The sequence below is a fragment of the Camarhynchus parvulus genome, chromosome 21, assembly GCF_901933205.1.
Source record: "Camarhynchus parvulus chromosome 21, STF_HiC, whole genome shotgun sequence".
Lineage (NCBI taxonomy): Eukaryota > Metazoa > Chordata > Aves > Passeriformes > Thraupidae > Camarhynchus > Camarhynchus parvulus.
In genome coordinates, this window is record NC_044591.1 from 4,310,801 (window position 1) to 4,330,059 (window position 19,259).

General features: G+C 61.6%; 2 protein-coding genes across 4 annotated transcripts; both read left to right on the plus strand.

Moving 5' to 3' along the window:
• The first annotated feature begins 118 nt into the window (after window positions 1-118).
• On the plus strand, window positions 119-5,278 carry NOL9 (nucleolar protein 9). Its single transcript, XM_030963868.1, is given in 13 exon segments — window positions 119-134; window positions 137-309; window positions 380-605; window positions 763-890; window positions 1,028-1,166; window positions 1,478-1,574; window positions 1,994-2,091; window positions 2,822-2,983; window positions 3,144-3,429; window positions 3,509-3,620; window positions 3,925-4,102; window positions 4,525-4,658; window positions 4,979-5,278. Coding segments are annotated over 13 exon segments (1,872 nt in total). The 3' UTR covers window positions 5,102-5,278.
• A 2,451-nt stretch (window positions 5,279-7,729) lies between these two features.
• On the plus strand, window positions 7,730-19,142 carry PLEKHG5 (pleckstrin homology and RhoGEF domain containing G5). Of its 3 annotated transcripts, XM_030963745.1 has the most exons (22): window positions 7,730-7,821; window positions 9,600-9,676; window positions 12,002-12,131; window positions 12,310-12,412; window positions 12,493-12,553; window positions 12,659-12,750; window positions 12,827-12,963; window positions 13,040-13,188; window positions 13,613-13,614; window positions 14,683-14,866; window positions 15,037-15,207; window positions 15,281-15,376; window positions 15,458-15,508; window positions 15,619-15,768; window positions 15,844-15,954; window positions 16,026-16,175; window positions 16,251-16,388; window positions 16,560-16,679; window positions 16,781-16,913; window positions 16,983-17,095; window positions 17,176-17,330; window positions 17,405-18,203. In XM_030963745.1, exons 3-22 carry the CDS (start codon window positions 12,089-12,091, stop codon window positions 18,201-18,203), a joined length of 2,958 nt encoding a protein of 985 aa, XP_030819605.1. In that variant the 5' UTR covers window positions 7,730-7,821; window positions 9,600-9,676; window positions 12,002-12,088. The 3 variants fall into 3 exon arrangements, with proteins under 3 accessions (XP_030819605.1, XP_030819603.1, XP_030819604.1); XM_030963743.1 differs by lacking the exons at window positions 7,730-7,821; window positions 9,600-9,676; window positions 12,002-12,131; ... (2 more) ...; window positions 12,659-12,750; window positions 13,613-13,614 and adding an exon at window positions 18,307-19,142 and having other exon boundaries at window positions 12,831-12,963; window positions 17,405-18,199; XM_030963744.1 differs by lacking the exons at window positions 7,730-7,821; window positions 9,600-9,676; window positions 12,002-12,131; ... (4 more) ...; window positions 13,040-13,188; window positions 13,613-13,614 and adding exons at window positions 14,394-14,534; window positions 18,307-19,141 and having other exon boundaries at window positions 17,405-18,199.
• The last annotated feature ends 117 nt before the right edge of the window (window positions 19,143-19,259 follow it).

Sequence of the window (19,259 nt, forward strand, 5' to 3'; positions counted from 1 at the left end):
GTGGTCCCGCACCGCGCGGGCGGCTCTTAACGGGGCGACGGCGGCGGGCGGGGCCTCGCACCGGCGAGGCGGGGCCGGCCGAGGGGCGGCCCCGGGAGGCGGAGGAGGCTCGGCGGTCATGCCCGCGCGGCGCAGCCGCCCCGCCGGGCTTCGGCCCGTGCCCTGGCCCGCGCGAGCCGGGCGGAGGCGGCCTGGCGGGAGTTCGCCGCCTCCTTCACTCGCATCGGGATGGTGCCGCCGGCCGAGCCGGGGCTGGTGGCCGTGGAGGCGGCGGAGGGCACAGCCGTGCTGCTGCTGGAGCCGCGGCAGGTGAGCAGCGCCCACAGCGCGCCGGGCGCGCCGCACCCCGCACCGCCTGACCGCCCGCTCTGTCCTGCAGGCGCTGACCTTCACCGGCAAGTGCCGCCTGCGCTGCCTCTATGGTGCCGTCCGCCTGCTGGGCTTCGCCGTGGCCTCTCACCACCCGGGACTGCCGGTCTTCTCGCCGGCCACGCACTGCGCGCTCAGCCTGGAGGCGCTGCCCGGCGCCCGCCCGCCCGCCGCCGCTCTCCGCCAGCTGCGCGCCGCCGCCCGCGCCGCCATGCGCTCGCACCGCGTCCGCCGCCGTGAGTGCGGGACAGGAGCGGGGCGCGGGCGGGCGCCATTTCACGGGCGGTGCGGGGAGCGGCCATTTTGTGCGCGGGGCGCTGCGCGGCGGGTGGGTGCCATTTCGCGGGCGGGCGCGGGGCTGAGGGTGGTGATGGCGGCACTCGGCTCTTTCAGCGGCGCGGATGAAGGTGATGGCACGGTTCTCTCCCGACTGCGCCGTGGTGCTGCTGGAGCACCTGGACACGCCGGTGACGCGGTTCCTGCTGAGCCACCCGCCGCTGTCGCGGTTTTTCGAGCCCCAGGTGAGGCGGCGCGGTCGGTGCGTGCTGCGCCCCGTGCCGTCCCCGCACCGCCCATGCAGAGCCAGCGGCGGCCGCCCCTGTCGGCGCCAGGCCGTGGCCTCACATAGCCCGTGCTGAGCGCTCACCCTCTCGCCTAGAAAAAGGAGGAGTCAAACTTCACTCCAGAGCACGCGGTCCTGGCGTCCGTGGGCATCGTGAAGTGCAGCCCCGACCGCGGGCTGCAGGTGTCGGAGAGCATGTGCCTGGCGCTGGAGGAGCTGATCCAGGCCTGCTGTGGTGAGTGCAGGCATTTGGCCATGTTGTGGCTTTGGTAGCCTGAAAAAAAGAAAGTTCATTAGGCTTCTCAAGAGTTAAAGTTGAGAGAGTGCCCTGACTGAAATATGTATGCCGAAATAATGAAGTTAGGGAGGAGTATTCAACAGACCACTTGTATCTGTGAAGAGCAAGGAGGAGGGATGGAATCAGCACTTGCTGATTGAGGGTCGAATTTTCCCTTATGAAGAATGTGCATCTAGAGCTTAGGCATTGCCTAGGATGGGTCAGTGATGCCAGCATCAGTGCAGTTCACACTCCACTTTTCTTTCTAGCGGAAGATGAAGGTGTCCCTGTGGTGCTGGTCTGTGGCCCAAAAAACACAGGGAAATCGACATTCAACAGATACCTAATTAACCTGTTACTGAACCGGTGAGTCTTTCCATGTTCTGCAAGCCTTTAAGTGTTTCATGAGATTTAGGAGAATGAAAAAAATAAAAACAAATGTTTCACAGGGCTCAGAAGAGCCATCAGAACTCAAAGATGCATAGTTTTTAAACACAAACAATAATTCAGAAAAACCGGTATTCTTGTCTTGAGTGATTTCAGAAAAGTTGCCTCCTGAACATTTCTATTGAAATACTGTTAAATTGTTGCCTTGGAGTGTGTGAGCACATTGGGCACCAAGCAGTTTGGGTTCAGTAGGAGAGTTACAATGCTTAGAAATGCACTGTGGAGAGATTCATGAATTTTAGCTTTGCAACCCGGAACAAAATCTGATTGCTCTTTTGATGTGTTCAGGTCGTGTAGTTCTTTTGGGGGATGCTAACACCCTGTCTCTCTCCCTGCAGGCTTCCTGTGGTGGAGTACATGGAATGTGACATTGGCCAGACAGAATTCACTCCGCCCGGGTGCGTGTCCCTGAGCAGCGTCACGGAGCCCGTTCTGGGTATGTGTTCTGTTGCTTCTGTGGTTACAGAGACCTGTTCCGTTTCTGAAATGAACAGGGTGTTCTGGGCAGAGGCTCTCCTTCAGGGGAAGCTGCTGCCACAGCTGTCAGAGTTTCCTGGGGAGAGTAAACCAAGGGCTGTTCAAGTTTTCTTGTAGGGACATTTAAGCTCCCTGAGTAACTTGGAGCTGTTCTTCTGCTTTAAAGAAGCGTGATGTTGTAGAGGTGGCAGTGCATGCTAAGATGTATCAAAGGGGATGTTCTGCCTTTCAGATATGAAAGGTCTCCTTGGGAAAATCTGTATCCGTAGATAAAACTTGAGAAATCCAAAGTGGATCTGCACAGATTGGGGCTGCTGTGATGAGTGGAAAAAACAGAATCCAAGAAACTGCTGGAGTTTGTAGTCTTGCAGATTTGGGTTACTGTCTAAAAGGCTGTTGCCAGGCTGGTTTACTGTTTAACCAGTTTGTCATACAGTGTTCTTTAAGATTTGCAAGTGTGTAAGCAGTGATTTCAAACAAAAAAACCACACCCAGTATTAACCCGAAACAAACAAAACTCCCAGCCTGCAAGTGACAGACCAATTTCCCCTACTTGCAGGCTGTGCAAGGACAACTGGCATGTGGGAGGAGTGGGTTATTTCAGGAGAGGAGGCATGTGGGTGCTCAGGGACGGAATGTTTTGGTTTGACCTGGGGAAGGCACTGGATGTTCGGTGCTCTCTTTGCCAGGTCCCCCCTTCACTCACCAGCAGATGCCCAGTAAGATGGTGTATTATGGCCAGACCAGCTGTGAGCAGGACACAGAGAGGTACCTTGATGTTGTGAAGTACGTGTTCAGCTACTACAAGAAGGAAGTGCCTCTAATCATCAACACCATGGGCTGGGTGAAAGGTAAACGGGGTCAATCTGCTCTGGAGAGGTGTGGGAGGGAGGTAACGGTGGCACAGCACCACGTGGAACAACAATTCACAGCATGTCCACCCTGAGCTAACACTGCTGTGCCACCTGTCACAGTAGTAGCAGCAGTTGTGTGTTTGCTGTGCTCCTGAAGGTGAAGGGCTGCTGCTCCTCATTGATATCATCCGACTGTTGTCACCCAGCCACATTGTTCAGATGGACATGTGTGACTGGAAGGTCATGCCCCCGCTGACGTCTGAGCACATCCACTTCAGCGCCGGGCTGCACACCAAGGGCAAGCAGCAATCCAAGTGCAAGCAGCTGGGAGTGGGCAGCATGGAGAGCTGGAAGTGCCCTGAAGGGGAGGACGTGTCAGCTCCACAGCACAAGCTGCTCTATGTCCACCCAGAGTTCCCTCGGGCAGGGGTGGCAGGTGAAGTGTAAGTAGGATGTTGAGTGCTCTGTGAGGTCTGAACAGAAGAACCACATGTTGTCCTTGACATGGGGCTGTTCTTTCAGGCGAGTACACAGCAGCATCCTGCGTGACATGTCCATCCTGGGATACCTGGGGCACCTGCAGAGCCCAGACATCGGGGCAGTGCTCCCGCTGCACAGCCTGGTGCCGTATCAGGTAAAGGAGCTTTTTGCCATGGGGAATGTGCACAGAGCCCAACTTGAAGTGATGGGCAATTCTGTTCCTACTGCATATGTATTCAGGGTGTCTGGAAGCCAGGCCTCTGTCAACTTGCTGGTGTGGCACGTGTGTGCTGCGTGTCCTGCATGTGCAGGTGTTGGTGCAGAAGCTGCTCTCTGTGCCCTGCCGTAGTGCCTGTGTGTAGGTGTGGTGTGGGAGTGTGCAGGGTCTTATCTCTGAACTCAAACTCAATCCATGTGGAGTTGATGAGCACTTTTCTCTCTTCCCTTTCCCACCTCAGGTACCTTTCAACGCTGTTGCTCTCAGGGTTATTCACACGGACGTTGCTCCCAGCAACATCATGTACGCGGTGAACGCCAGCTGGGTCGGGCTCTGCTGCATTCCCGAGGAAGTCCGGTGCCAGAGCGAAGGGCCAGTCCTGCTGACACAGACACCAATCTGTGACTGCCTGGGCTTTGGTGAGCATACCTGGAGCTCTGCTCTCACCTGCCCTGTTTAGGCAGACAGGTTGCATAGTGATGAAGTTAACTACTCTTTTAAAACCAGCTGGAGGAGTGGGATGAGTGTGGTGTTTTCTCTGCTGTTAGAGACTGTATTGCAGTCCTTGGACTTAGGTTAACAGATGGGAAGAGCTGTGGGGACTGTCCTTGAATGGTGCCACTCAGAGCTTCTCTCAGAACTCCACAGTGACTCACTTGCTGGTTCATGTTCTCAAAAGCACGTTCCATGTAGCTTTTGCAAAATTCCAGTAGTTGTCTCAGTTTCCTTGTGACTTAATTTAATGTTCCAGTTTGGACTTGGGTGCTCAATCGTGTGTAGGGATGTGATAGTGAGCAGGGATACCTAGTGACTGAACTTTGCATGTGGGGTTTTTTTTTAGGAATTGTCCGAGGAGTTGATATGGAGAAGAAGCTTTACCACATCCTGACACCAGTGCCTCCAGCAAATCTGAGACTTGTGAATTGTCTGCTCCTTGGGAACATCGCCATCCCTAACTGTGTGCTTGTGGGCCAGGTAGGAGCTCACAGGAGGGGTGGGAGTTGCCTGAGCTGCAGCTGGCTGGCAGGTTTTCCATTTTCTTATTCCTGAGGCTGATGCGTGCTGGGAGATGCCTGGGCATCAGCAGATGGTTATCTCTCTGTGAAATTGTCCTTAAGCGCAGAAACCTTGGGAGAACAGAGTGTTATGCTCATGTTTCAGATGCCAAAGTGGGGTTTGGTGATTGCTGAGTCCTTCCCACTCAGCTCTGTCAGCCTGGGGAGGGATGTGCCTCCCCCTGTGCTGAAGGTGCAAGTTCTTACAGTTGTTTCTGGTTTAATTTTTCCATTTTGCAGCAAGGAATTGAGGGAGAGATTCCCTACGTCACATCTGATTACAACTACAGTATCATGGGCTCAGGGAAACTGAGGAAGAAGAAGCAGCATTTGAAGAGAAGATTTGAGTGTGATTACCCTTGAATCCTCAGGGTGCTCAGCCAGGGTTTGTTCATGAGGAACCTCAGGTGGTTGCAGGAGCCCTGGGTGCTGCAGAGGCCCTGGGCAGACAGATGCTACAGCGGGGCCAGTTTTGATAATGTTTTGTATGTTCAGTTTGTATTTTTGGTGTTTTGTAATAAATATCTATGGTAAAGACTAGGCTGGTTTGGATCTTTTCCTAGGCTGAGGCTGACACAGCCAGGAGCAGCTGCCGGTGATCCACAGTGCCCTGAGCAGAACTTCCCTGTGCCCTGGGTTTGGGGAAGGGCCCATGCTGGGGTTCTGGCACTGTGGGTGACCCATGGCTCTGGGTGTCCTGCTGGTCAAGGAGAGGGGAGGGAAGGAGCACCACAGGGACTCCCTGTCCCCCTGAGTGACAAAGATGGAGCTGCTCAGTGCTGCACTGTCACAGCCCACCCTGTCTGTACACTGGGACTGCTGCCTTTGCCCTGTGCTGTCCCAGCTGCATGTCTGGTGCTGCAGGGAGGGCTCAGTGCCCTGAGCACGGGCTGGGAGCAGCTTGGGCTGGCTTTGATGTGTCCCAGGCTCTAAGGGACTCTGCTGCAGTGGGATGGGATTGGGGTGGAACTTGTCACCCAGGTGCTGCATGGAGCACTGGGGTTCATGGCCTTACCTGACCCCACCTGCTCTGCCCCACTGGGACATGGGAGGATCTTTATTTATTTTTCTTCCCAGCCCTTTGTCAATTAGCAATTTGCTGCCAAGGGAAGCTGGGGGTGGTGGGAGTCACACAGGGCTGAGTGCTTTGGGTCAAGTTGAGGACATTTTTGGAAAAAACTATTCTTTATGGGTAATACCAGCATGCTGGGCTTTTCACAGATCTGTGACTATGAAAGTAACTTGGCTTCTAACAGCAGCTCCTGCAAAATGAGGCATGGCTCTGCCTCAGCCCAGCCTGGAGAACAGCCCAGCCCTGGAGTCTGCAGCCCCCTGAGCCCAGCACCCATTCAAATCCCCTGGGCCAGGTCTGTGGAGGAAGGAGGGAAGCAGAGGAAGGAGGAATGTGGTGCACTTGGGGCCAGAGTATTTTGGCTGTGGCTGCTGTGGGTGTGAGTAATCTGCAAAACTGCTTTTATCTGGTTTGGGAAGAGATTTCCTAGAACTCCAGGAGCGAGCAGCTGTAAACAAACAAACAAACCGGGATGAGAGGTGAGGAGGGGACAGAGCTGGAGAAGAGCTGCAAGGGCCTGTGCAGTGTTGCAGCCTTGTAAAGAGTTAAACTTAATCCAAGCCTAATTATCCCCATATGGCTGGGTCTGGCAGCAAAGGGAGAAGTTGGCCAGCACTGTGGCCTGAACAGTGGCTAAAATAAATAAAGGGGCCGTGGTGCAGCCAGGGGGAACATCCCAGGCAGGGATGGGAGTTCAAGTCATGAGGCAGTGGGTGGAAAAAGCGTCAGGAAAGGTGAGATAGGCAAAGGATGTGGGAGAAATGCCCAACACTAAAAGCACTGGGGCCAAGCATCCCCCCTTGGTGTTGTGACCTGGCTGAGGGCAATGGATCCCACGGTGGCTCCGTCCCTTGGAGCCAGGGGACAAGTGAGTACACAACCCGTGTGCCGAGCTGCAAATTTGGTTTGGGGCATTTTGGGGGGGGAGGTGGTACAAGGTGCCAGGGCCTGCTGGGGCCCAGAGGTGGATGCTGCATCCTCGGGAAAGGGGAACCTCGCTGGCTTCTGGTGCTCCCTGAGGGGAGGCGGGACAACAGGGGGTCTGGGGGTTTTGGAGCATAAACCTTGGTGAAGCATTCCACCTACAAGAACACTGCTCCGTGATCAATGGGAAATCTGTGACAGCACTTAAAATATTAAGGATGCACTAAATCAAGCAGGAATCATTTTGCAATACGTTGGCATCTGTTACCTTTGCAGCAGCGATTTATGATGGAATTTCTGGCAAAAGGTGCCTGGAAGCAACAAAACTCTGAGAAGCACCTGGTGCCTCTGGGAGGAGATGCTGTGATGAATTTGGAGGCTGGGATGGTTCTTGGCCTGGTGGTTTTGCGTGGGCAGAATGAAGGTGCCATCTTTTGTTGTCTTTGTGGGGTTTAAGCCCTATCTGGTGCTTTCTTGGATTAGCAGGAGGAAAATCCCCCTGAATATCGGTTTTCCCTCTGCAGGCTGGGGGACCCCGTGTGCCCACGGCTGCAGGGATACAACCGGAGCTCGGGGCGGCGCATTCCTGCCCCCTCAAAAGCCGGCCGGACGGCAGAGCCGCCAAACAGCCCCCTTCTTAATGCTGATTCTTTCCATCACAAGCACGTCTTGTCTCCGTGGCCGAATGTCTTCCATAGACGGTGGAAAGTGAAATTTGTGCAATGTCTGTAGGAGGCTGAAGAAAGGCCCTTTGTGCGCCCCCCGCGCGGGCGCTGGGCAGCCTCCAGCAGCACCCTCGGCCGCCCCGCGGCTCCCGCCGGCGGCGTCAATGCACCGCTTGTCCAGAGACCGGGACCCACTCTTAAAGCCAGAGCTGGTCTCCCTCCGTTAGTCCCACCGGTGGCCCCGTCGGGGCGGGCACGGCTGCGGGGGGCCCCCCGGCCGCAACCCAGGATGTTTCTGTACTGGAGGAAGCGGGGTGCCTACGAGCTGGAGGCTTTGCCGCCCGGCTTGGCGGGGCTGGAGTACGGGGCAGTGGAGCGCTTCTCCTGGAGCTCCAGCCTGGATGTCAGCGAGGAGCTCGGGGGTAGGTGGCTGGGGGGCTTTGGGCAACCGGCAGGCTGTGGCTGAGCGCGGCCGCCCAAAGCCTCCAGCCCTGGTAAGGAGGGTGAGGGGTTGGGAGAAGCTGCTGGTGCGGCCGGGATGCTGTGGGAATGCTGCAGGTGCAGCTGGGGAGCGCTCAGCAAACCGGCCCGTGCCACCGGCGCCGCTCCCCCCGGGCGTTTGAAGCAGCCGGCTGCCGCTGCCGTGCTCTCTGCAGCAAGGACGATCCGGTTTCAAAACTCGTTTGCCGTCACCGGGAGCGCCGGCTGTGATAGCATAGCCGGCAGCAGGAGAAGGAGGAGGTGACCGGGCGGGGAGAGGAGCTGATGGGGACGGGATCTCTCCTGTAGCCCTCGAAGTGTCCGGTGGGGACCCGAACACGCTCCTGCCTCTGCCGCAAAGCGGGGCTCCCTGCGAGGAGCTCCCAGCCCGCGTGTGCCAGGCCCTGGTGCATGAGTGACCCGCGGGCAGGGTCGGCTTTTGGGAGCGGCCACGCGGCTCCGGCCGTGCTGCGGGGCTGATCCCTGGCACCGCCGGCCGCTTCGGCCAGCCTCTAGTTTTTGGTGAGTTTGGGAAACTTTCCCTTGGGTGCATGAAAGAATTTCTTATTTGTTTCCGTTATTATTCCCGATAGGTCAAGTGAAACGGCAGCGGCGGGGGGCGGGGGCCGGCCCAGCTCGACGGGCGCTGCGGGGCGGCCGCGGGGACAGAGGCCTCATTGTGCTCCTGCCGCGGGGGCAAAGCCCGGCCCCGGCTCCCAGCCCGGCTCCCAGCCCTACTCCCGGAGGGCGACGAGCTGAGCCCTGCCCGGCTGCTCCTGCACCGTCATCCCGCAGCGTGCATGGTGCCACAGCAGCCTCGGGATCGCCTCCCACATGGGAGCTTGAGCAACCAGCACCATTCCGGGTTGCTTCCCCCTCTCCAGGCAGAAGCAGCAGTTTTTTCAGTGCTGCCTCAAAAAGCAGACTGTTTTATCCCGCAGACTGTTTCTAACCCCGGCCTTGGCCGCGGTCTCGCTCGAGGCGGCGTGGATGCTGTTTTTGTTGGCAGGAAGGATGTGGGAGATGGAAGCGGTGCAGCGGGGAGGTCCCTGTGCCGCTGGGCTGGTGTAATAGCCGTGCCACCTGGGAGAGCCGTGCCATTGTGGTAGAGCCGTGCCACTGTGGCAGAGCCGTGCCACCTGGTAGAGCCGTGCCACCTGGTAGAGCCGTGCCATTGTGGCAGAGCCGTGCCATTGTGGCAGAGCCGTGCCACCTGGCCTCTCCACATCCCCGGCAGCAGCTTCCCAACGGTGCATCCCTGCCTGCAGCGGGGCTGTCCAGCCAGACGGTGTCTGTACTGCTCGTTTGCCGCTGCGAGCAGCCCGGAGTCTGTTATTTTTAAAGGTTCGACACATAACAAAAGCCTTCAAAATAGGATTTGTCCCTAAGGCCGATTTAACTGTCAAAGCTTAAAGTGGCTCCTAAGCCCCGTTGGGGGCTGACAGCGGCAGATTTAGTGCTGCTGCTGCAGCCCCACGCTGTGCCAGCCCAAGGGGAGCTGGGGCAGGTCCGTGTCCTCATCCTGTACCCTGGGGTGCTGAGCAGGAGGTGCCGGATTCTGTCACCGTGGCATCACTGGCTCTTGGGCACGGGGCTTCATTCCCCTGGACGAGCTGCGGGGCGGGCTGAGCCCGAGTGCTTTGCCGAGCTCTGAAACCCGGGATTCCTGGTGTGGGGGCCTCACCACGGCACCCAGGCACTGACCCTACTCTCTCCTCAGCCGAGCCGTGCCCAGAAGAGGACACAGTGCTGCACTGCCAGAATCCCGACTGCGCCGGAGAGAGGAGGGCGGCCGAGGTGGGTCCTGCGGGGTGGGGGCAGCTGCTGCCCGGGGTCTTGGGGGTGAGAAGGGGCAGCGGACAGCTCTGCCCAGCCTGCCGCTCCCTGAAGGGCCCCTGCCCTGGTCGGCAGCCCTGGCCTGCCGTGCATTCCCTGCTGCTGTCAGGGTTCTGCTGGCATTTAACGGCACAGCGGCGGTTTACGCGTTTCCCCGAGCTGCCGTGATTTGGGCTAATCCGCTACAGCCCGTCTGTTCTCCCGCTCGCTAACGTGAAGCCAGGGCAGATTTAAGGTCCTTTCTCTCCTGCCGGCCGTACGGAGCCGGGCCGGACCCACGCCCTGGCTCGCAGCGAGTGCCCGGGGCTGCAGCGCGGGGCCGCGGGCGGTGTCTCCGGCGCAGCAGGCAGGGCAGCACCGGGGTGTGCCGGTGCTCTGTTTGCACGGCGGGCTGGCAGGGCCGGTGCTGCTGGGGCACACGTGGCACTGGGCTGCAGCTGCCCAGGAGCGCAGCTGGCGCTGCCGGGAGCGACTGAGGCCACCCCGCCGCTGTCACCCGAGCCCTGATGGTGCCTGGCAGGTAGCGGGGGGGTGGGCAGGGGGAGCTGGTCGGGCTGCGGGCTCATCCTGCCGTGTCACGGCGCAGGATCGCGATCCCCCTCGCTTTGTGAGGCACCTGCTGAGGGACGAGTGCTGGGAGTTGCGCGGAGCTCGGATCAGGAGCTGATCCCGAGGTGGGCAGAGGGGTTTGGCCATCTCGCCTGGCCCCTCCTGTCGGGGTGAGTCCAGGCATGAGCTGCTGGCACAAGGGGGATGAGGAGCCCCGCATCCCTCTGGAGCGGCTGCCAAGCGTCCCAAGGATCTCGCTGAATGGGTGCCAGCTGCGGGCACTGCCTGCAGCCTGCGGGCATGCTCCCACAGGCAGGTCTGTGACGGTGTTCACAGGGGTCTTAGGATGAGGGAAGAGACGAGGATCTGACTCCATGTTTCAGAAGGCTTGATTTATTATTTTATGATATATATTATATTAAAACTATACTAAAAGAATAGAAGAAAGGATTTCATCAGAAGGCTAGCTAAGAATAGAAAAAGAAGGAATTATAACAAAAGCTTGTGTCTTGGACAGAGAGTTCAAGCCAGCTGACTGTGATTGGCCATTAATTAGAAACAACTACATGAGACCAATCACAGATCTACTTGTTGCATTCCACAGCAGCAGATAATCAATGTTTACATTTTGTTCCTGAGGCCTCTCAGCTTCTCAGGAGAAAAAACCTTAAGGAAAGGATTTTTCATAGAATGTGTCTGTGACAGGTGTCACGATGGCCACGCTGTGGGACACATGGTGGCAGCGGAGGAGGGCTGAGGGTACAGGGCGTGCTGAGGCCGTGTCGAGACCTGCGACAGGGCACGGGTGGATGGCAGGGGGTGCTGCAGAGGGACCAGCGGCCCCTCGGAGAGAGCGCGGGTGGTGGGAGCGCGTCAGCGCTGACCTCAGCAGCGCCGGGAGGAAGGAGGGCAGGAAGTGGGGGCGGCTGGAGCTGCACAGGCGCTTCCTCCCCGCAGCAGAGCGGAGTTCTACAGGCAAGCCCGGGCAGGGCTGCCTCCTCCCAGCACCCTCGCACCCCTCCGCGGGCAGGGGGGCGGTGGGGGTCCCACACAGGGATGGGGATGTGTCAGCGGTGCAGTAGGATTTGCTGGCAGTGGCCGGCGGCACCACAATCCCCAGGAGCGGGGCCAGAAGGAGCCCCAGTGAGAAGGGCACTGGCCAGAGAACACAGGCAGTGCACTGTGCTGGGGGCCTGGCCGGGGGTTTAAAAATAACCCGCTGTGAATGCCTGGAGGGGCTGGGGCCGCGGCCGTGGCCGCACACAATCGGAGGAAACCCGCCGGCTTCGAGCATTGTTTGCCTGCAGACGCTCGCTTCCTCCGTCCTGCCACGGGGACACGGCTCTCGTCAGCACAAAGGGGCTGGGGGGTGCCAGGGCGGCCTCCCGGGTCTCTGCTGAGGTGCTGGTGCCACGCTGCAGGTGACTGTCTGTCTTGCCGCTCCTTGGCCAAGCCTCGGCATGTGCAGGTGTCCCAGGGTCTCTGCTCATTGCGGTGGAGCAGGGAGGGGCTCTGTGGGACAGAACCCCCCGTGTCATCACCCACTTACAGCACCCACTGCCACACGGCCATTCCTGGTCGTGCTGCTTTCCCCGTGCCCGCTCTGGCTTCAGCATTCCCTGTGAACAATGGGGGCAGAGGGGACCCTGCTGCTCGTGGTGCTGCCCATCCCTCCTGTGAACACGCCACAGCTGCAGCCCCGGGCAGGCCCTGCCTGATGGACTCGTGTCCCCGCAGGAATGCCACCACGCCGAGTGCCGGCAGCTGAGCCGCAGCGGCCCCCTCAGCCTGTGTGAGCTCTGCGATGGCCGCCTCCATGGCGCCATGCACTTCGATGGCCACATCTGCTTCGACCTGTCCCCGCAAGGTGAGCCCGAGCCAGCTGTGGCACCGCTGCCCCCGCAGCTGTGGGGCGGCGCAGGGATGGGATGGGAGTGATGGAGTGCATTTGGGGCTGGTGCGGCTCAGGGATGGGAGTGGGGTGCAGCGGGAGGCAGCGCGGGGCTGGGGGAGCTGTCACAGCCGAGCTGGATGTCCCTTTGCAGGCTCCATCCTGGCCCGCAACATGTCCACGCGTTCGTGCCCCCCGCGCACCAGCCCTGCCTCTGATGTGGAGGAGGAGGAGGAGGGTCCGGCAGAGAGCAGAGGGTGAGCCCCTGGCCCTGCACAGCCCGTGTGCTGCCCCAGCCCGCGGCACCCCCGTCACTGTGCCCTCCCTGTGCCCGCAGGGAGCGCAAGAGCTCAGCACTGAAGCTGCCCAAGAAGAAGGCTTGGCGCAGGCACACGGACGTAAGGCACCGGCTCCTGTCCCTCGGGCACTCGGCAGGGCAGCAGGATGGCCCTGGAGGGAGGGAGGGAGGGACCCCTGGGCAAGCATCTGCCCCCTGCCCCCAGGACCCCAGCAAGGAGTGCTTCACCTTGAAGTTTGACCTCAGCATCGACATCGAGGCAGAGATCGTGCCAGCTGTGAAGAAGAAGTCACTGGGGTGAGTCTACTGGGGACAGGACAAGGGACAATGTGGGGACAGATGCAGAGACAAATGTGGGGCTCGTGTCCTGCAGGGAAGTGCTGCTGCCAGTCTTTGAGAGGAAGGCGATTGAGCTGGGCAAGGTGGACATCTACCTGGACCAGTCGCACACGCCGCTGTCGCTGCAGTTCGAGGCATTTCGCTTCGGGGGACACTACCTGAGGGTGAAAGGTGCTGAGGGGGCCCCGGGGGAGGCCTGGCTGCTCCAGAGCTCCCAGGGGACACTGACAGGGTGATGCTCCCACAGCCAAGCCCGGGGATGAGCTGAAGGTGGAGCAGGCAGTGCGAGATGCCAGGTCAGCCAGCCTGCCCATCCTGCACCCTGCCAGCAGTGCTGCATTCCTTGGGCCGGTGCTGGAGCCGCTGCCAGGACGCCGGGAGGGCACTGAGAGCCTGGTGAGTGCCAGTGCTAGCTCTGTGAATGACAGAATGTGTGATCCCCCCCTCGCCATTCTTTCTGGTGAAGACGGCTCATGTATGGTGTGGGTTGAAGATCCCCTTGGAGTCCCCAAGACCCACTTTTTCACCTGGCTGTGCCATACTGGCTGTGCTGTGCTGTGCTGGCTCTACCATGGCAGTCTAGGAGCTCAAGCAACAGCACCAGCCCTTTGGCTGTGCCAGGTACAGGCTGGCACCAAAGCAAAGGCAAACAGGAGCCCTGAGGGCCCCAGTGTTTGCTGCCACTCGGTGCCACCCCGGCCCTGGGACTCACCCTGGCCCCAGGACTCGCCCTGGCCACTGGCCCTCCCTCCTCTCAGCTGCTGGCAGCTGCTGAGCACAGCAGCTCTGTCCTGCCCCGTGGACCCTGGCCCCAGATAAGGCGCGGGCCCGGGCTGGGCGTCGCTCCCATGGGAGCAGGGCGCCAGGCCTGAAGGGAGAAGCTCTGCAGGGTCCCGCCAGGGGGACACGGTGCTTGGTGCTGTGCCAGCAGGTCCTGAGGGCGGCAACCTGGCTGCCTGGCCAGGGCTAGTGGCCACCCGTGTCCAGCACTATGACGCCTGGCTGCAGGACCGGCAAGGCTCTAGCAGGGCCAGGGGACGAGAGGGCAACCAGGCACCTCTATGGGGGTCTCGGTCCCGACCCCCTTCCTGGGGGCAGGCGGGTCCCAAGTGGCCCCGATGCGATGGTGACAGCCGGGGCGTCTGGAGAAGCGGCAGCGCAGTGAGTAATGGCAATGGTGCCCGGAGCAGCTCTTCCCGCCTGGCTCTGCGGACGTGGCGGGGTGTGGGGCCGTGCTGGCGGCCGTGGCAGCAGCATGCCGCTTCCCAGGGCTTGGCGACAGGCAGGGAGCCCCGACCCTGCCCCGGTGAGGAGATGGCACGGCCGCATCCCGGCACGGCCCCGGGACACACAGGGAGCAGCCGCTGCAGCGCTGCCCGGGGCGGCGGGAGCCGCTTGGCCGTGACCCAGCTCTTGCGACCAGCCGGGGGGCTTTGATCTCCGCCGGTGAATTGTTCAGCTCTGGTAGCTTATCTGCCGAGGAGGGAAATTAGGTTTTCGGCGCTGGCCCCACCTCCTTTTGTTTCGGAGGAGCTCGGCCACAGCCTGCCCGGCCCCGGCTCTGCGGTCCGAGCCGGGAGTGCGGCTGGACGGACGGCCCGGCCGGGTGCTGCGACCCTCGGGATGCCCTGAGCCCCCCCCCGCTGCTGGGGCCGCTTGCCCATGGCCGGCCGGGCTTGGCCAGGCAGCACCCGGGGTCCTGCACCCCCGGGGCCCTGCACCCCCGGGATGCAGGTAGGCAGGTCAGTGCGGGCAGGGGAGCTCGGCCGGGGGACCCCACTGCCCGGGGTGTCCGTCTGTCCCACGGTGCTCGAGGTCAGCCAGGCCGCTATCCCCATCCTGGCCAGGGCTGGACACTGACCCTGGGGACACTGGCTGTCCTCATTGCAGGCCGGGACGGCGAAGGAAGAACATAACAGAGTTCCTGGGGGACAGCAGCATCCCCAGTCCCGAGCCAGCCCTGCACAGCAGCAGCTCTCTGCCCACCAATGGCACTGACACCTGGAAGAACCGCGCTGCCAGTCGCTTCAGCGGCTTCTTTGGCTCCGGGACTAGCACGGGCTCCTTCGGGCGGGTAGGTGGGATGCAGGCACGGGGAGGGGTGTGGGGACTGCCTGTGGCCATGCTGGGGACATGGGATGGATCCCCCTGTGGCTCAGGACCCTCGTTCCACAGACAGGGTGTGGTGGTCCGTGGGACAGGCCCGCTGGCCCCCACCCAGCTCTGTGTGCCACTTTTGGCCAGGAGACTGAGAAGCTGGAGCAGCTGGTGAACAGGCTGCACGCCTACAGCACCTTCGGGCTGCCCAAGCTGCCGCCCCAGCTCCGCTTTGACCGCGACTCCTGGGAGGAGGATGGGGACGAGGCTGGGCTGGCACTGGAGGACAGCTGGCAGCAGATCATCCAGGGCACAGAGGTAGGGACAGTGCCTGGGGAGCCTCAGGGGCTGTGCCCAGGCCCTGGCACAGCGCTGACGCTCAGCCTGGCAGGTCCTGTCGCGTCGGCAGTGCCACCAGCAGGAAGCCATCTGGGAGCTGCTGCACACAGAGGCCACCTACATCCGGAACCTCAAAGTCATCACTGATGTGAGTGTTGGCAGCTACTGCACTGTGCTGGGGCTGGGGGCTGTGGCTGCAGCTCACTGCCTCTCCATTCCCTCCCCACAGCTCTTTCTCTCCTGCCTGGTGAACCTGCAGGAGTCAGGGCTGCTCTGTGAGGTGAGTGGAGGGGGCTGCAGGGGACAGGCTGTTCAGGGATGGGTCCTCAGCCTCGCCATGCTGCAGGGTGGAGGTGCTGTTCCCCAGCACTGCCCACCTCACCCCCACAGGTGGATGCCGAGCGGCTCTTCAGCAACATCGGGGAGATCATCCGGCTGCACTGCAAGCTGTGGCGCAGCGTCATGGCCCCAGTGCTGGCCAAGGCACGGCGGACAGGGGCACTGCTTGACCCCATTGACTTCCTCGATGGCTTCAAGATGGTGAGTGGATGCCATGCCACAGTGGGCAGCCATGCCATGCCGTGTGCTGCATGGTGACTGCCTCGTGTCCCCCAGTTCGGGTCCCTCTTCAAGCCCTACGTGCGGTATTGCATGGAGGAGGAGGGCTGCATGGAGTACATGCGGACCCTGCTGCGGGACAGCGAGCTCTTCCGCACCTACGTGACGGTAAGGGGAGGCTGGGGCTGGGGCTGGGCCAGGGCTGGGGTGGTTCTGGTGCTAATGCCTGGGTGCCACAGTGGGCCGAGAAGCAGGAGCAGTGCAGCCGCCTGAAGCTGAGCGACATGCTGGTGAAACCTCACCAGCGCCTCACCAAGTACCCGCTGCTCCTCAAGTCCATCCTGAAGAAGACGGATGACCCACGTGCCCGTGATGCCATCACCACTATGGTAAGGGATAAGGGGTGGGGGGCAGCAGGGCTGGTGGCCCCTGGCCCCTCAAACCCACCACCCCTCCTGGCACAGATCAGCTCTGTGGAGCGCTTCATCAACGACGTCAACTCGCGGATGCGCCAGCGGCAGGAGCGGCAGCGCCTGGATGCCATCCTCAGCCGGATTGATGCCTACGAGGTGGTGGAGGGCAGCACAGATGAGGTGGACAAGGTAGGCTGGACATGGTGGAGCTGCCATCTCATGCCATGCCACTCAATGCCACCTTCTGCCACACTGCTGTGCCACTCTATGTCACTTCATGCTAAGCCACCCCATGCTACACCATTCCATGCCACCCATGTTACCCCATGCACCCCATGCTGACTCTGGGGTTTCTGGCAGCTGCTTAAGGAGTTCCTGAGGCTGGACCTGACGGCCCCCATCCCTGGCACCTCCCCGGAGGACACCCGGCAGCTCCTCCTTGAGGGCAGCCTGAGGATGCGGGAAGGTAAAGACAGCAAGGTGAGGACTGCAGGGGACGGGGAGGGCTCAGCTCCAGCCCCTGCCCACCCACCCTCACTCACTGCACCGACTGGTGCCCATGGCTCCACTCTCACCCTCAGATGGACGTCTACTGCTTCCTCTTCACCGACCTCTTCCTCATCACCAAGCCCTTCAAGAAGGCTGAGCGCACCAAGGTGATCCGGCAGCCCTTGCTGGTGGACAGAGTTGTTTGCCGGGAGCTCAGAGACCCAGGTGAGAGCACTGGGCATAAGGGGGGCTACAGGGAAGTCCCTGGACACTGCTGACAGCCCCTGCCCACAGGCTCCTTCCTCCTCATCTACCTGAATGAGCTGGGCAGTGCTGTGGCCGCCTACACCTTCCAGAGCAGTGGGCAGCTGTGCCGCAGCTGGGTCGAGGCCGTGCGCAATGCCCAGGTGAGGGCACACGGGTGGGTGGGGGACCCGTGGGTTCCCTGTGCACACCCCATTCCTCACTGACAATCCCCCCATCCCAGAACCTGCTGCAGAGGCTGCGGCAGCGCCGGCGCATGGAGGAGAAGGAGGAGGAGGACGAGGAGGATGAGGAGGACGATGGTGAGAGTGGCACTTCAGCTGCCAGTTCACCTACCATCCTACACCACAGCAGCGCCAGCCCAGACTCACAGCAGTGGTAGGGAGCAGGAGGGGGGCACCTGCACACCCCCAGCCTGGCACAGGCCCCTCCTCACCTTCTTGCCTCCACAGCCCCTCCGACGGCTCCACCGAGACGCTTGCCATGGCAGCAGCAGAGGGTGGCGACGAGCTCTCCTCCCCAGACTGGGACTCAGGACCCTTCAGCTCAACCTCGGATGGCTCCTCTGTTAGCACCAGCACCTCCATCGGCACTGGCACCTCTGTGGAGACCCCCACCTCCACCGATACCCCCACGCAGGAGCTGCCTGCAGGTGCCCTGCCTGTTCCCCTGCCCCACGGCGTGGCCTCCCCAGGCAGCGGCTGCCGCTCGTCCTCCATCGACAGCGCCTATGGCACGCTCTCACCTGCCTCCCTGCGGGACTTTGGCCAGCAGCCCGAGGGGACGGCCGAGGAGGGGCAGGAGCCCTGCCTGGCCCCTCCCGCCCCACGGCCGGCCTCGCCCCGGCTGCGCCGCCGGACGCCCGTGCAGCTCCTGCCTTGCCCGGCCAGGGTGCTCAAATCCAAGTCGGAGGCCAGCTTGCCCCAGCTCCTGTCCCCCACTTCCCCAGGCCCCCTAAGCCAAAGCCGCAGCCTCTCTGACCTCTGTGCTGGTTCCCCCCGGACTAGCCAAGAGCCCGCACCTCAGGCTGCCCCCGGCAGCAGCGGCAGCTCCACATCAGAGCTCTCAGAGCCCGAGGAGCCAGCGGAGAGCCCAGCATCCCTGCCAGGGGGGCTCAGGCGCGACCCCCAGCCCCCTGCCCGCCGGACCCTCTCGGACCCGCAGGCGGCGCAGCACCGCAAGCTGACTCTGGCGCAGCTGTACCGGATCCGGACCACGCTGCTGCTCAACTCCACGCTGACGGCCTCGTAAGCACAGGCTGCCTGCTCCTGGGGGCTGCCCCAGCCCTTCCAGGGGCTTCCCAGCGACCGAGTCCCAGTGCTGAAGGCATCTCTCCCCACTCTGTGTCTTGCAGGGAGGTCTGAGAGCCGCTGGCATGGAAAAGGACAGATGCACGGATGTACCAAGGAGCTTCTCCTGCTTCTAACCGTAGCGTAAAGCCGGGGCCGGGCAGAGCAGGCACCTGAGGCCACGCTGGTGGGGACATGGATGGGGATGCAGAGCAGTCCCCTTGGCGAGGACGTGTCCTGGGCACGGTGGTGCGGGGCTGGACATGGCACGTGGCTTGTGCTGAACCCCTTGACCACAGACACGAGAGTTGTCAGGCAGGGGGCCCTGGGGCTCTGGGGGGCTGTGGGAGACTGTGGGTCAGCTCTAGCAGGCGAGGAAGGGATGACGATGTCGGCAGTGGTGAGCGGGGAAGGTGCTGAGAGGGACGTGGTGCCGGTGGCGCGGTGCTGTGGGCAGTGCAGGGAGGAGGCTGGGGCTGGTGGCAGGAGAGGATGGCGCAGGGCTGGGCAGGTTTGCCCTGTGGGCTGGCAGTGGATGGCAGCACCTGGGACTGGAGTGCGGGAGACACGGTGGGACACGCGCGGTGGCCGGAGCCCCGGCTGCCCCCCCATGCTAAGCTGCACTCCACGTCCCAGCTGAGCAATAAAACCAGCTGGTGCACGCTCATGTCTGCCTCTCCTTTCCTTTGGCTTCAGCAGCACCCAAGGTTGGGCATCACCTGGGTGGGTGCAGCGTGACAGAGGGAGCCCCTCGGGGACAGACAAAAAGGGGGTGGGACCAGTTCCAGCCTCCCGTTCTTGACCTCGGCGTGGGGATGGAGCCCTGGCTCGGGGTCTGCACTGCTCCCCACGTACCCTGCGTGCCCCCGCCACCCCTACCAAGGGGCGAGGGAGGGCGGCGGCCGGGTCTGCAGCGAGGCACCGCAGGTCCCTCCCGCGCCCAGAGCTCCCGTCATGTGGTTTCATACCCCCTGGACTCATTTCCAAAAAAGCATTTCCTCCTGCTGCGGTTGGGTGT